This window comes from Cydia splendana, chromosome 7 (assembly GCF_910591565.1).
Source record: "Cydia splendana chromosome 7, ilCydSple1.2, whole genome shotgun sequence".
NCBI lineage: Eukaryota > Metazoa > Arthropoda > Insecta > Lepidoptera > Tortricidae > Cydia > Cydia splendana.
In genome coordinates this window covers 23,127,789-23,143,658 of record NC_085966.1, presented here as the reverse complement: position 1 = coordinate 23,143,658, position 15,870 = coordinate 23,127,789, and the positions used below count along the sequence as shown (strand labels likewise).

Genomic DNA, 15,870 nt, shown 5'->3' with positions numbered 1-15,870 from the left:
ACTCACAGTTGTGACAGCAACTCAAAACTTCTAGTCGACATCAAGCTATTCTGCATCTACCACAATAATATATGCATTGTTCTCTCAGTTTGTTGTTCCGAAACATTCGCTCATTCTATTCCCGTCTGCCTCCATTTCCCTTCGTTCACCCCCTCCCTTCACCCCCTGCCCCCGGCAGTAAACGCCAAAACAATAGCTCCTGTAGGACTGGTTATTAGAAACTGGTAGATTTGCAGGCTTAACGAGCTATTCAGATGGATTTCATACTAGCGACATTGATTTGTTTGCTATTTTTTACTTTATTTCTGACGGGACAAAAATGCAAGTTTTGTAATTTTTCGAGGAGGTATAATATGCATTTTGTTAAGAAATTATGCACGAAAAAAACCCCCCAAAATTACTGGCGAGTACCTACCTATAATATATTGTACATTTTTGGTTGGAATCCCTGCCAACCTGTTAATAGGTAAGTTATTTTTTTTTATTCGAAAAACGGTAGGTAAGCTTAATTACCTGAATTGGAAACAACCAGAATTAAATAAATCTACGAAGAAATACTGAAAAGTCAACTTTTTTATAGCATTCGTTTTGAGCTTCACAATTAAAAACTTTTTCAAAGGCAAGTTGATGTACATAAATGGTAATAAAGGTTTTATTGTTAAAATCTTGTAATTTGCATAATGAACACGAAAATGAATGTTATTGATTTAATGTTCCGAAAAGTTTTAATTACTCTTAAAGGCTACCTTTTGAATTATCTCTACCTACATGAAACGATTACTCTTTGAACTGATCGTGATCACCTTGTGAACGAAATAAATTTCATATAGGTTGTACAAAGGAAAAAATGACCGCTTCCAGTGCCCAGGGCTGGAATAGAACCAGTGGCTTCCGTTTACGCGATAAATGCATAAAAAACACCCATGACTCAGAAACAAATATCTGTGTAAATCACACAAATAAATGGTAGGGGTACTGGGTTTCGAACCCAGGACCTTCGGCTTCATAGGCAGGGTCACTACCCACTAGACCATACCGGTCGTCATATTTAGGTCCGTACCTACCTTACGTCCTAATGGATTTTATTTAATTTAAAGATCGTCTAAGGATAGTAATATATCTTATTAGTCTATCTATATTATCATCCTTGCAGAAATGAGTAATAAAGATAGAGAGTTCGATTTAATTGTGTTACTGTTACGGTTGTAACGGTTATTACGATTCTAACTCACGTATTATTACGATATTTACCTTATTTTAAAAATTTGCTGGAGGGCTTCATCTTGTAACAGCCAACTTTTAATATGATTTTCTTTATTGAAAGCTTGAATCCCTCAAATAGTCTAGGAAGTAAGATATAATTCTTTGCAAAATGCTGTCCAGAAAGAAAAATTATTCCATTATTTTGACATATAAGTATGTAAATAGTTGTTTAACAATGCTAAGCATCCAACATAACATAAAGTAACTTCTAACCATACGTATCTTCAGCTCCTTAATAATATCTCTCATTTCCATACATGTAAAACACGTCCCGATGCATACAACATGAGCTCCTGCATCCATAAATACCGCATAAAGTCATAACCTCTCGCATCTGATTTATGGTTAAACTTCAACCCACTTATAAGGCATATTTTCTTCTGGTTCAAAATGTAAGATGGAAGATTCGGGTTACGAGTTATTTATTGTATGAAATTATATCTCTGCTGTGAAGTCAACTATTTGAGCTTTTTTATTTGTGCTTTGTACCTAAGTGATTGAAATGAATTTTGTAATACGAGTTACTATGTATTGCTTGAAAATGTTGAAATTGCCAACGATGTTCTGCTCACTAGTTATCATTTTCATTTATTATGTGCATAAATTAATAAGCTTAGTTCATTAAAACTACATATTTGCAACGTAACACAGCATTAGGTACCAACCGAATTTTATGTATATGTGTGAGTTAAGCCACTTTTTTTATAATCATATTTCATTATAATGGTCCATCATATATAAAAGAAGTTATTTATATTAGGAAAAAAATATTTTGAAGCATCCGATTTATGACGTTCCAAATATTTTTATGATGACGAAATTACATAAATTAGAAGTTTAGTTCGTAGCTCATTAGAGCCATTAGCTATTTATAAAGCTCAACAATATATTAGAACTTTTGTAGGATCACTTCCGTATGCTGAATGTCTGCCTATCAGACTTGATTTTATACCTATTAAGTATATACTTCGGTCTAAGGCTGCGTTTCCACCAGATACGTGCGAGGATGCGTAGCCAGAGACGTGGTTGTAAGAACCAATAGTATATCAAACACAAGTGTATAAAAATTGTAACAATATGAATATACAGAAAGCTCTGTTTCCATACAACTGGTCGTTTGATTTGCATGTTTATTCCAGCCGCGGCGCGCTGGTAATTCAATCGCGTGCGTGCCGATTGATAACTTCAAGCTGAATTCAAGCGATTTGATACTGATTTGATAATAATTACGTGTTCTCACTCGTACATATATATTGGTGCGAGTGAGGTAGATTGCGAGTAGTATCAATTCAAGATCAGATTTTCAGGGTTCAAATGCAGCTCCGGGTTGTAAGACAGACATTTGAGGATAACGGGTTTTGCTCACGGGTGATTTCATGTGGGGTGAGGTTGTGTTACTAAGCTTGCGGAGGACGTTCTTAGTCTATAGGGGCCGGAATCAAAATAATAACAGTTTGCGGTCTTATCACGTCGTGGTGGATATTAATGAGCTAATATTGGTGCATAGTGCGATAGTAATTTGGGCGGACGTCCTGACTCTTTATATTCGTGAACAACGGGCATAGTCAAATAAATTATATTATATTATAGGACATTTTTACACAAATTGACTAAGCCCCACAGTAAGCTCAAGAAGGCTTGTGTTGTGGGTACTCAGACAACGATATACATATATAATATATAAATATTTAAATACATAGAAAACAACCATGACTCGGGAACAAATATCTGTATCATCATGCAAATAAATGCCCTTACCAGGATTCGAACCCGGGACCATCGGCTTCATAGGCAGGGTCACTACCCACTAGGCCAGACCGGTCGGATATTTTATATTTTAGGTACATATAAGTATTAAGAGGTGGCTGGATGGATGTATAGATGGATGGATGGCTGGCTTGCCTCCTGTGCAAGTCATCACGCTATCTGGCCAGCAGCGACTGGATGCATAAAGCGGCAGACCGGGCTCTGTGACGTGCCTTGGGAGAGTCCTATGTCCAGTAGTGGACTGCAACGGGCTGATGATGACGATGAAGTATTAAGAGAATAATAAAGAAAAGCCATTCAATTTAATATTTTTAAACGAATGTATATAATTTCTAAATACGATATGTAATAAAGTATAAAATTCGGTAAATCACATGTAGTTTTTATATTTTAACTCTTCTGTCATAATTTTCTTGGATTTTATAAAAACTTACACAAAAGGCTAGTCTACTAACTAGTCTAGCTCTAGTCTCTGCCGTCTGTTCCAAGATCATTAATCATCATCATCATAAAGTCTACTTTGTAGCAGTTCTTAGCTGTAGTAGGCTACTAGGAAATCATGATATGAAACAGATGGCCAACCGAGACGATAGCCTCTTTACGACCCGATTGTGGCTCCGTCTGCGTCTGTTTGATTGTTTAGTTTCCCTGTATGTTTAAGCTTCAGAGGTTTCGATCATAAATACCGAAACCGTGTACTGGCTGTATACTACTTTGAATGTTATTAAGACGTCAGTGGACGAACTCTTCTTCATGCAAACGTAGTCTTCATTTTCAACCCTGAGTATAAACTTAGTTAATAGATTATATTTCTGAGAAATTGATTGTTTATTAACCGTAGCTTCCATTTGTCTGACGTTTTAGAGTTAAGCATTGATTTTTCCGAACGAATTTTAATAGCTTCTAACTCTTATAATAATTTAAAAAAATAATCAAATGAAGTGTAACAGCTACAGCTGCTGTGGTTCATATACATCAAATTGTGTAAAAATATTCTTTATAATGTCACATAAGTAATTGTGAAGAAATTCGTAGGAAGTTTAAGCCGCTAATCCCCTTCTAAATCCCACTTATAAATCGAACATGTCTAAATTAAGAAAGGCATTTTGTACCGTTAACCAAATGACATCTCGTCAACACTAATCTTATATGGTAATCAGAGATTGTAGAATCGTAACAAAGTTAATAAAGTCATCTGTAAAGCTCACAATACAGTGTCTCTGTCTGATTAGAACATTTAGAACAATGTGTATAATGTGTATGGTAATGAAATGAGCTGGCAGTTGGCAGATTGGTTGTTTATACGGTACGATTACGAGAGGATTCTTTAAGTTTTGTTTACGTTTGTTTAACCTTTTTCATGTTATTTGCTCAACTTTTCACAGTGTATTAATTAATATTATCACTACTCGAGTACTCGTTGCAGTGTGTAATAATGTGAATTTCAAATAAATTTAATTCAATATGATAATTAAAATTATTACGTACATTTATGCCGCACATAATCTTATACCTTTAAACGAGCAAGGATCTCGGTAACGGCTCTAATGATTTCGATAACGGCTCTAAGGGTTTTCGGGGGCAATAAATCGATGTAGCTAGGTCTTATCTCTGGGAAAAACGCACATTTTTGAGTTTTTATATGTTTTCCGAGCAAAGCTCGGTCTCCCAGATATTGAGGATTAAGTGAGTTAATACCTGTTTACGTATTATCAAAGCAAATGATAAGCAGAGATTAGAGAAAATTGAATGTTTACATCTACACTTAAAGTAGGTGCTTCGCCAACTTACTAACTCTATTCATAAATTTTGTGCCTTAAAAATACGAGAATTTCCACCTCGGTACAATATACTGAATTCTATTATAATTTTATACGTTGTCGTAGTGTTTCCGTTGCTGCATTATATTTTGAATATAAACCCCTTTTCATGTCGCATCGTGGTCGTGACCTGTAAAACTGTAATTAACATGCGCTGTGCTAAATGGAAATAATGTTGAGGATAATTAAGTACGGATGCGACTCTCGCGCGGGAGCGCTCATGGAAGAATAGGAATACTGCGGGGAAAACATTAATATATGGGTAGGTAATTAGGTATGTATATGCGTCATTTTCAAACAAAAGATACCACATTGTCGCTTGCCATAAGGACGCTCTAACAGGTTATTCTTATAGGTGGAGATATATCGTCTTTACGGTGAGCGAGAAATGTACCTTTTTATTGAAAACGTCATAAATATATTTGCTGTAATATTGACAGAGGGATAAAATTTCAATGTAACCTTTAAGAAAAGAGCGTACTCTCATCTTAAAGTACAGCATCGCATTTGCTATCCCTCGAGTGTTGCAGGTGTCGATGGGCGACGGTAATTGCTTACCATCGGGCGATTTGTCTGCTCGTTTGCCTCCTATGTGAAAACATATGTGAGCAAGGCGTAGACGTAGAAGTTATGAAACTTTAGATCCCAGCTCTGACCTGCTCACTCGAAAGCTGTCCACAAACTCTTCTAAACAAGAAACACAAACATTATTGTATGACCTCTCATAGACTTATAGATACAACTCGATGAGACAAAAATAGAACTAATTACCACAAAAATACTCCACGACTCGAGTTATAAGTGGCGTCTTTAAATGATTACTTTACCACGCATATCTAGGGTTACCATTATATAAAATGGAATAACCCGACGGAAGTCCAGACATAAGCCATACAATCCTCCATCAGCATTTCTTAAATGATACTTTTTCCAAAACCATCCCCTTCCCCTATAGGGTCTTTAATTAGACATTCGTATTTCGAAGGTTTTTAAAAATGTTTTAACTTCATTAATCATTATTTTTTTCAAGAATGTTACAATATTTTTTTGCAAAAAAGGTTTTGGCAAGAAAACTTTTAGGTATATTTTTGAAGCCTTTTATAGCCTTCCCTTTCCCCTGCCCAAATCCAACCCCTGCTAGCTTCTAATGGTTAGTAGAGGTTTCTAAAAAACCCTAACACTCGCCAAGTACCCCGCAATCCAGACAAAGTACCACCACCAACCAAAACCAAATCATCCAAGACCGGAGCCACGACGTTTGGCCGCCTAAATAGTGTGTAGTTTTTTAGTTTCCAATGTGCGTATATTATGTTAGTCCGAAAAGTATTTTTAATATGGGCCTTTTTGCCCGATTTAAAATTTAAATCAATAAATAAATAAAAGACCAAAAACACTCATATAATTATGTCAGGGGAAATCCTGACACATGGCAACTACTCTACGCGTATCTCAGTAACTCGCTCCCGACTGGTTCCTTACATACTAAGCATACGTATATTAATGGTACAGATAATTGTAATAACATGCTTGGTGATGTCGCTTTTCCTGTACAAACTTAGAAAGATTTAGTAGGAGATAAAAATAAACCTAGTTACGTTGATATAACGACTAGTAAGAGTAGTAAGATTTCTTTAGTGTTTCCATGAGTAATCGATGCATTTATTACGTTGAGAACTAGTGTGTCGTAGATTATGTTTTTTAATAATTCTTTTTGCTGTTTTACTACTCGTCTACTCGGTCATTCCGTATGTTCTTGACAGTAGCACTCTAGTTTGACTAGGGATTATAACTAAATACTGTATTTAAATACTAAAGCACGGGACCGTACTCATAAAATTTTATATTTTAAGTACAAAGGTTATTTTATAAATTATAGATTTCAAAAGCGAATTGTATGAACCTACATAAATGTTATATAATTTGTTTATAAAAGTTTTTATCCTCAAGGCCGACAAAGCACTTGCAACCCCTCTTGTGTTGCAGGTGATCACGGGTGAACGGTAATTGCTCCTACATAGTTTGCCACTTTTATCATTTAAAAAAGGAATAGTATGTCTTCGTATTCAGGAGGCCAAATTAATTTAAAAACTGCGATAAAGTTCTTTAATAAAATTTCTGTCTTAAAGCTTTCTCGTTTCACATCCACCGAAAAAAACACGCCTTAAAATTCACGCCGAAATAAAATCAATGATCGAAACAAAATTCCTTTTCGAAATAACTCTACAGTGTGTCAAACAATAAAAAAAACTCAATACACCTACGAGGCTATTTACAACCGCTTACAAATGCAGCTCACGAACTGTATTTTTCTACACAAATTTATTACCAACAACTGCTAACATGAAGTCAAACAGACAACTACATTTTTCAACGGAATGTGTTACAAAAGCTAAGACAAACTATAGCTCTATAAACATTGTGCTCTATTAAGGAATCTCATTTTACCACACACCTTTACAATAAATTTATTCAATTTTGAACTTTATTTTCATAGTTATAATGAACCTTTTAACGCAGAAATGTGCTCAAAAAAGGTGCCATCAAAACAGAAAAAGCTAATCCTTATACGTTGACGTATAAGGCTTATTCCACAACAGGTAGACCAGTCACCAACCCGTTTGCAGCTAGCATTTGTAATTTGAACTTTATGTGTATGGATTTAAAGTTGAAAATTAAGGTATGTTGGTGGTGTCGAGAGATATGCCCGCCCACGTGAGGTAGAAAGTGCAACGATTTGTTGTGACAGGATTGTGTTATGGCGTATTTGGGACGCAAATCTTGAAATAAGACTTGTAAGATACTAATACATAATTTTGTTGAAAAACAGGGGATATGTATGTGTTTCTTTTATACGAAATGTAATATACATCATTATGGATATGTGCACCGGAATACCGAACCGATAAATAATTAAAATGGTTCTTATTTATTAATAAATAAACGTTTAAGAATAATATCAATTATTAACGTTTTGAATGCTCTTTGTCAATGCCAATCAAAATGCTTCGTCGTTCAAAAGGCACTGAGATAAACACTTTACTTTAAATCACGAAAATTATCTAAATAATTTATTAGCAATGGTGACCATCATAGAGATATTCTGGCAGTACAACCTCCAACAACAATATCTGACACGACACGTTGTCCAAAATTATGATGACTCACTCTAAATATTACAGTTACAAGTTACAATCATATCAAAACAAAAGAAATTGTAAAATCCGAATTCTACTCCTAATTTTTAGAGATACTTAGTTAAGTACCATACGATTCTGACACGACAAAGAGTTACATCCTGAAATTCCTGAACTAGCATGACTAACAATCTGACTTTTCGTCAATATGCAGCCACATTCAAGTATTTCTCAAAATAGGCCTTCAGTGACCAATTCACGTTTCCAACAGGCTCAATGCTGATTACAATTTACAACCCTTTCTTGAAGGCCCTAACCCGCGCACGTGAGCTAATCGCAATCTCGACTAATGACCGAGAGATGGCGCTGGCGTGAGGAACATCTCAATGACAATCACAAGCCAGGGATACACTAGGCGACAAAAAAATGTCCCATGATACGTGTCGGCAGCGACGTCGGGTGAAGTGGCGAGACGTGTCGCGCAATCTTGCCATACATGTCGAGCGAAGTCCGGCAATGTCGTACCACAACTCACTTTACCCGACGTCGTTTGCGACACGTGTAGTGGGACTTCGTTTTTTTATAACGAGGCTTCGGGGCTGACAAGACAATAATAGGTGCTTATAACAGGCACATTGTAGGTATGTACCTACACTCTTTTCTCTGAATAAAAGTTGGCTATAAAATGGCTCATACAATTTGACACAAATATAATAATTTTACAATCACTGGCAAAAATGTCTAACAAGGTGTTCTGAATTTATCACAGGCACAGTCAAAGGTTGGAGTGATTCTTGAACCGACTGGAATTTAAGATGAGAATACGCTTTTTTAGCAAGCAACTATTATCAGCAATTTGTATAAGTATAATTTTCCCAACAAAATGTACCCGCAGTTATATTTTCTGAGTTCAGCATTGTGTTTTGAATAAAACCGCGTAATTGCCGCATAGCATAATGCACTAGAGGGGTGAAAAATATAGGAGTCCGTTGAACAGGCTGTAGCTTGGGACTGAGCGGTAAGCGGTGGCGAAAGCGATTTAGGGCTGCCTTTCCACTGAGGTGTATGTTACATGAACCCTGTTGTAAATAATTTATATTGTATTTTTAAATTTAATGCGTAAAGTTGTAATGTTTTGAAAAGATGTGTCCCGCCGAGTATTTCGCCGGCCCCATATTGGGATACCCTCCTCAAATTTAGGAGGGATTTAAATCTTCTCGTGCAGAGATGTAGGGTTAGAGCTGGTGCAAGTTTATTTGACGTTCATAAGCGTCATTACAATTTGCCTACTTAAAAATATCTTTATCTTTCTTTTTTGTCTTTATCTTTATTGAAAATCATTAAAGTATAAAATTTCCTGTGTCTTACCGCCGTCGGTTTGGCTCCATCGCATTGCATTAAGGCAGCACTCAAACACGCTGTTCCGAAACTACTCGATGCGACTTGAATCGCTGCGTTGAGTGCGTTTGCCATTTAGCAGCATTTTAATGCTCAACTGGTAATTGTTCTGCAAAGCGGTCGTTAGTTTGAGTAAACAGCGAAAAATTTAGTACTTAACTAAATAAAATGTATGACGTGATGAAAGTCATTAATCATCCGTTTATTTACGTCCCACTGCTAAACACAGCAAGATACTGAATTAACTTCGTGATATTTATGTTTGTTTTATTTCTCGTGCTGACATTTTATTTCTTGTTTGTATGTAATTTTGACATTGTTTTTCTAATAATTTATTAATTGTTACCAATTGTATTCATTTACTTCTTGTTTAAAATTCGATGAATGTTTGTTATATTTTATTTGTACACTTATGACTTGTCAAAAGTGCTTATTTTTAAACCTACTTAAATAAATAATTTTGAAGTTTGAAGTTTGATATATAATAGGCTAAGTGTACAAGTTAAGAATCTAAATTCTAAAGGTAACGCTTGTATGTCAACTGCAGCCGCAAGCCGCAATGGAATACTGTTATGATTTCGTTGTTGCCGCCTCTGTTTCCGTTAATTTCCTTGATAATATAAGTTACATTTGCCGTCGCAATACTGGCGCGATTATAATGTTCATGCCGTCACTCATTGATCATGATTGAATGTTTGTCTGTTTGTCTGCAGGCAGAAGAACTGAACTCGCTGGTGGGAGATGCGTTCCGAATGGCGTTCGCGTCGCAGCTTCAGCCCTCCGCGCCGCTTTGGGTAAGATAACATAAGATAATATAAGATATCATAAGATAATAAACAGAAGAACTGAACTCGCTGGTGGGACATGCGTTCCGAATGGCGTTCGCGTCGCCGCTGCAGCCCTCCGCGCCGCTTTGGGTAAGATAACATAAGATAATATAAGATATCATAAGATAATAAACAGAAGAACTGAACTCGCTGGTGGGAGATGCGTTCCGAATGGCGTTCGCGTCGCCGCTGCAGCCTTCCCCGCCGCTTTGGGTAAGTTTTTTTTTTATAACATAAGATAATAAACAGAAGGACTGAACTTTGCTGGTGGGAGATGCGTTCCGAATGGCATCCGTGTCGCAGCTCCAGCCCTCCGCGCCGACATATCTTATCTTATCTTATTATTTCGGGGGCCCTTGGATACACTTCGACCCATCGGGATCTTATGTGCAATCGCCCCCTAACCATAGATTCGAACCCGGGACTCCTGCTTTGGGTCACGATCCACTAAGAAATAGGCTAGGAGGCCGTTAAATATATACCGTTTTATTTGTTTTTACCTAAATACTCAGACGACTTATCTTTGTAGAAGAAGGCACTAGACGTTACTATTTAAACAATGACAACTTTTACAAAGGTTCAGGGCATTTTTAGTAAAAGCGGCCTAAACGACACAACATAATTTTTGAGATAAGAACCTTTTTACCTAAAGCAAAAGGTCGTTAATCCAACCACAATTACTTTTGGGTTTGGTCGGTGCTTCAAACTGTGTGAACTATAATTCAATGTTCCACAAAACAAACACCCATAGCCGTTATTATTTTAATCGGTTCAAGAATGTTATTCAAATCGCCTTCTTGGAGTAGGCGAGTCGAACAGTTAAGGTATCTGAAGAATAATAAGTCGCAGTGGAATATCGAGGAATATATTTGATACATAAAATCAGATGACTGACGGTTGATTGTACAGACATTACAACAACAACGGTTTCATAGCAACCTACCAACACTTCCTCTCAAGCAACCATCCATCATCATGTGAACACTCACAGCATCATCAAGCACTCAAGTCTAAACCTAAACCAGTCACACACCTTTCAAACTTAACGCGGGGCAATGGCTTAGTTAAGACATCGGCCAAGTTATCTTCAGTCGGGATGTACTCCAACTGAATCAACTTCTCATTGACGCAATGACGAACGAAATTGTACCTAATGTCGATATGCTTCGTCCGCCGGTGAGAAACAGGATTGTTCGCCAACGCCATGGCGCTCTGGTTGTCTACAAACAACTTGACGTCCTTAGAGTTCCCCTTTTTGAATACGTGACTCACTAACCTCTGGAGGTATACAGCTTCCTTGGATGCTTCAGACAATGCGACAAATTCTGATTCACTTGAAGAAAGTGACACGCAGCTCTGCTTTCTGCACTCCCAGGATATCATATTCGGTCCAACTTTGAACATGTACCCCGAATAAGACTTTCTGTCTCTAATGTCGCCTCCCCAGTCAGCATCAACGTAACCTGTAATTAAATGATCGTTACGTTCACCTTTTGACTTCTGAAATAGAAGGCCTAAGTCACACGTTCCCTTTATGTAACGTAGAACACGCTTAGCCGCCTTCATGTGTACAGATCGGCAACATGAATTATATTGAGCCAAAAAGCTCACAGCCGCCGAGATATCGGGCCTCGTGTTGCATGCTAGGTAATTCAATGCACCAACCAAAGACTGGTATCGTAATTGTTCTTGACGATTCATCTCCTCACCACCCCCATCTGCCAAAACCTTATGCAGATCCAGTTCTAGCGGAGTTTTCGCTGGTTTGCATTGATCCATACCATGATCCTTTAGAACGGTTTCAATAAACTTCCTCTGATGTAGGAAAAACGTACCTTCTTTTCCTCGTTCTAAATTCATGCCTAAACATTGGCGCGCTTGTTCCAAATCCTTAACTTTGAAGAATTTTCGCAACCCATTCAACAATGCCACTTTGCTTTTCATATTTTTGAAAAATATTATGAAATCATCTACATACAAGCATATGAAAATATCATCTTTGAAATATAGACAATTATCATATTCAGAACGTTGAAATGACATTGTTGACAGCAAAACATCATTGACTTTTCATACCACGAACGACTTGCTTGTTTGAGGCCATATATTGCCTTTTTCAATAGACAAACCTTTTTATACTGACCTTCGCTGTCAAATCCTTCCGGTAGTCGCATATAAACTATTTCTTGTAAATCCCCATTCAGAAAAGCGGTATTTACATCAAAATGATGTACCTGTAAATTCTTTTCTGCAGCCAACGCTAGCAATAACCTTAGAGTTGATCTTCTTACGACGGGTGAAAACGTTTCAAAATAATCCACACCGTATGACTGCGTGAAGCCTTTTGCGACAAGTCTGGCTTTGTATGTCAGGTTTCCATCGGCGTCATACTTGTACTTGTAGACCCACTTGTTTCCCACTACTTTGGCTTCTGACGGTTTATCAACAACCTTCCAAACGTCGTGCTCCTTCATGGACTCCAACTCACGTTCCATTGCTGCTTGCCACTCATGACTGTCAGGTCTCTGTAATGCTTCCTTGTATGACCGGGGCTCTTCCTCTATATTGCAGGTACTATTATAGCAATACAGACCGCTATGTGCACTACGTAACCTATTCCGTAGAGGATACCTAGGTTCTGCCTCATTATGCACATCAGCCGCTCTTGGTTCTTCGTTACGATCTTCAATGGTGGGTTCTTGTCTAGAAACTTCATTGAGTACATCGGGCTCAGCTGTACGAGTAGTGTCCGCGCAAGCTTCTACGGGTACATCGACTGTGTCCGAGCTCTCTACCGCATCTTCATAGAACTCTTCTGCCATTGACATATTCGGAACCGCCTTTGAGGAATGACCGATTTCCCATACAACAGCATTGTCTTCATCTTGAACAGTCGTCTGAGACGATAACAACTCTACATTTGAACCAGTTTCTGACGCCTTTAAATCAGAACCTTCAATAAATGTAACATCTCGACCTGTTATAATCTGTCTAGGATTGCTAAGATCCGCAAAGCGATAACCTTTAGTATCTTCGCAATAGCCGACGAAAATATATTGCTTTGCCTTAGCGTCCCATTTCTTTCTCTTCTCCTTCGGAATATGCACATAGGCCGTTGAACCAAATACTCTCAAATGATCCAACTTCTGCACTTTCCCTGTCCACAGTTCTTCCGGAATCTTCCCATTGTTAGCGCTATGAGGCAGTCTATTTTTGACGTATACCGCTGTGTTACAAGCTTCCGCCCAAAACTTCTTATTTAAGCCTTTGTCCATAAGCATGGTCCGTGCCATTTCCGTAATCGAACGCAGGGACCTTTCCGCGACTCCGTTCTGTTCTGCCGTATAGGGAACTGTCAACTGGTGCCTTATTCCCTTGCTGGAAAGAAATGCATTAAAATCATTATTAACGAATTCGGTACCATTGTCCGTTCTCAGTTGTTTAACTGTCAAACCTGTCTCATTCTCCACATGCGTCACAAAATCCTTAAAGAAGCTTAAAGTTTGCGACTTTTCCTTAAGAAAATAAGCAAACATTTTCCTAGTGAAATCATCCACAATGACAAACATGTAATGAGCACCCCCGTAAGAACGTTCCGACATTGGTCCACACAAATCGGCGTGTAATAAGCCGAGTTTGTCATCAGCTCGTCCTGCTTCACCCTTTGGAAAAGGTAATCTATGTGCCTTACCTCTTATACAAGCGACACAAGGTTCCATTACGCTTTTACCTCCAAGCTCGATCTGTGGAAGCTTCCGTAAATCGCTCAGATTCACGTGCCCAAGCCTCCGATGCCAAAGCGCCAACGAGTCCTCAACTTGAACTGTAGCCAAAGCCCCTTCTACAACAGGAAAACAGTCATCCAACTTATAGATACCTGAGACTTCACTAGCAGTCACCACAAGTTTACTCGTAATTTGGCCTATCGACTGGTGAATCATCCTACAACCATTATAATCAAATATAACCTTCCACCCATTCTCTACCAACTTCGATATCGATAAAAGATTAACTTTCAAGTCGGGTACATAGTAACAATCTTTTACGGGAAACAATACTCCTTTTAGACTTACCATAATGTCACCCTTACCCTCACTTGACATTTTGTCATCATTCGCACATGTCACAACATTCTTATCAGTTATCATAAAGTCTCTAAACCAGTGCTTCTTAAAACTCATGTGGTTCGACGCACCGCTGTCCAGATAAAATGCCGAGGGGCTGAAGGAATCGTGTACCGACAGTGAACAGTGTAAAGCAACTTTCTTCGACTTTGAAGAAACCGTTGATACGCCTTCACCATCCATTTCCTTTACCAGCTTCGGGCAATCTGACTTCTTATGACCTTTCTTGCCACATCTGAAGCATTTGAGCTTTAATACTGAATGTTGACCTTGTTTCTTTGCTACTAACGCCGAATTCGCAACTGAGGAATCATTCGAAGAACTCTGGCCGGAATCCTCTTGTAACAGCTTCTGACGGACATTTTCAGAGGTAAGCTTCATACCTGAGTGTTCTAATGCCATTCGCAATGGTCTATACTCATCAGGTAGACCTCTCAATAACACTACGGCTATCAGATCGTCATCAAAGCTCTGATTAATCTCTTTCAGCTTTTGAGCGTGGCTCATCACGGATGCAACATATTCATGCATAGACTTGTGATTTTCTAGCTTTTCATCCAAGAGATTATTCATCAAAGATATCCGCCGGTTAATACCTTTATCTTCGAATATAGCTGCCAACGCGTCCCACACCTCCTTAGCGTAAGATAAATTTTGCACATACGGGTACAGATGCGGCTCCAGGTGTAGACATATTAACGTGAAAGCCTCCTGATCCTTTTCTATTTCTGCAGTATCTAGTTGCTTCGGTAGCGTTGACGTGTACTTGAAACATTTTTCGCGAACGAGTAGCATTTTAATTGCGAACTTCCATGACGTATAATCTTCTAATCCGTTTAATTTGGTAACAGAAAATTTTGTAAACTGGGACATGACCTGAAGAATAATAAGTCGCAGTGGAATATCGAGGAATATATTTGATACATAAAATCAGATGACTGACGGTTGATTGTACAGACATTACAACAACAACGGTTTCATAGCAACCTACCAACAGTATCGTTCGGATTAACACTACACCAACAATACTAGGATTAGTCCTGAGGGTCGCGAAATTGGAAACTTTTTTATAATGTAGGTACTTACCTATGTTAGCTTTAGGATACTACACTAGTTGCCTGTAATTATATTCTCATTCTTTTTCATTTTTGCTGCAGTATTGTGCTATGACATTTACTGACGCCTGTACTGCTGTCGCAAATGTATGAATGATCTTTGACATTTGTGGCAGCATTGCAGCATTGCTAAAAGGTACATTTATCGAGCTAATTTATTAATTACTATTATATGAAATTATTGGCGTTTCCTGCAGTAAGTAATGCAGTCGGTTGCTTTACTTCAGCAGTATTGCAGGGCAATAGTTACTACTGCCGACTGCATTACAGCAGCAAATATCAAAATAGATGTTGCTGCCTCAATGTTTGATCCTGCCGACGATGCCAAAATGACGCGCTGCAGTAAGTGCTGGTGCAGTGGTGCAGTCTGGATCCGGACGATACCTTTATTGGCTCCTGTATCGTAATGACACGTTGTTGCT

At 38.1% G+C, this 15,870-nt stretch overlaps 1 protein-coding gene and 1 long non-coding RNA gene across 3 annotated transcripts in view; one reads left to right on the top strand and one right to left on the bottom strand.

The window, feature by feature from the left end:
• The window catches only part of LOC134792430 (uncharacterized), a 371,120-nt gene that overhangs the window by 258,253 nt on the left and 96,997 nt on the right, over positions 1-15,870 (bottom strand). The gene's annotated exons all lie outside the window — the stretch shown is intronic.
• The window catches only part of LOC134792382 (EGFR adapter protein-like), a 117,774-nt gene that overhangs the window by 87,572 nt on the left and 14,332 nt on the right, over positions 1-15,870 (top strand). For both annotated transcript variants that reach the window (XM_063763669.1, XM_063763668.1), the window contains exon 5: positions 10,096-10,176. In XM_063763669.1, coding sequence (XP_063619739.1) covers positions 10,096-10,176 — 81 coding nt within the window. The remainder of the gene's footprint in view (positions 1-10,095; positions 10,177-15,870) is intronic.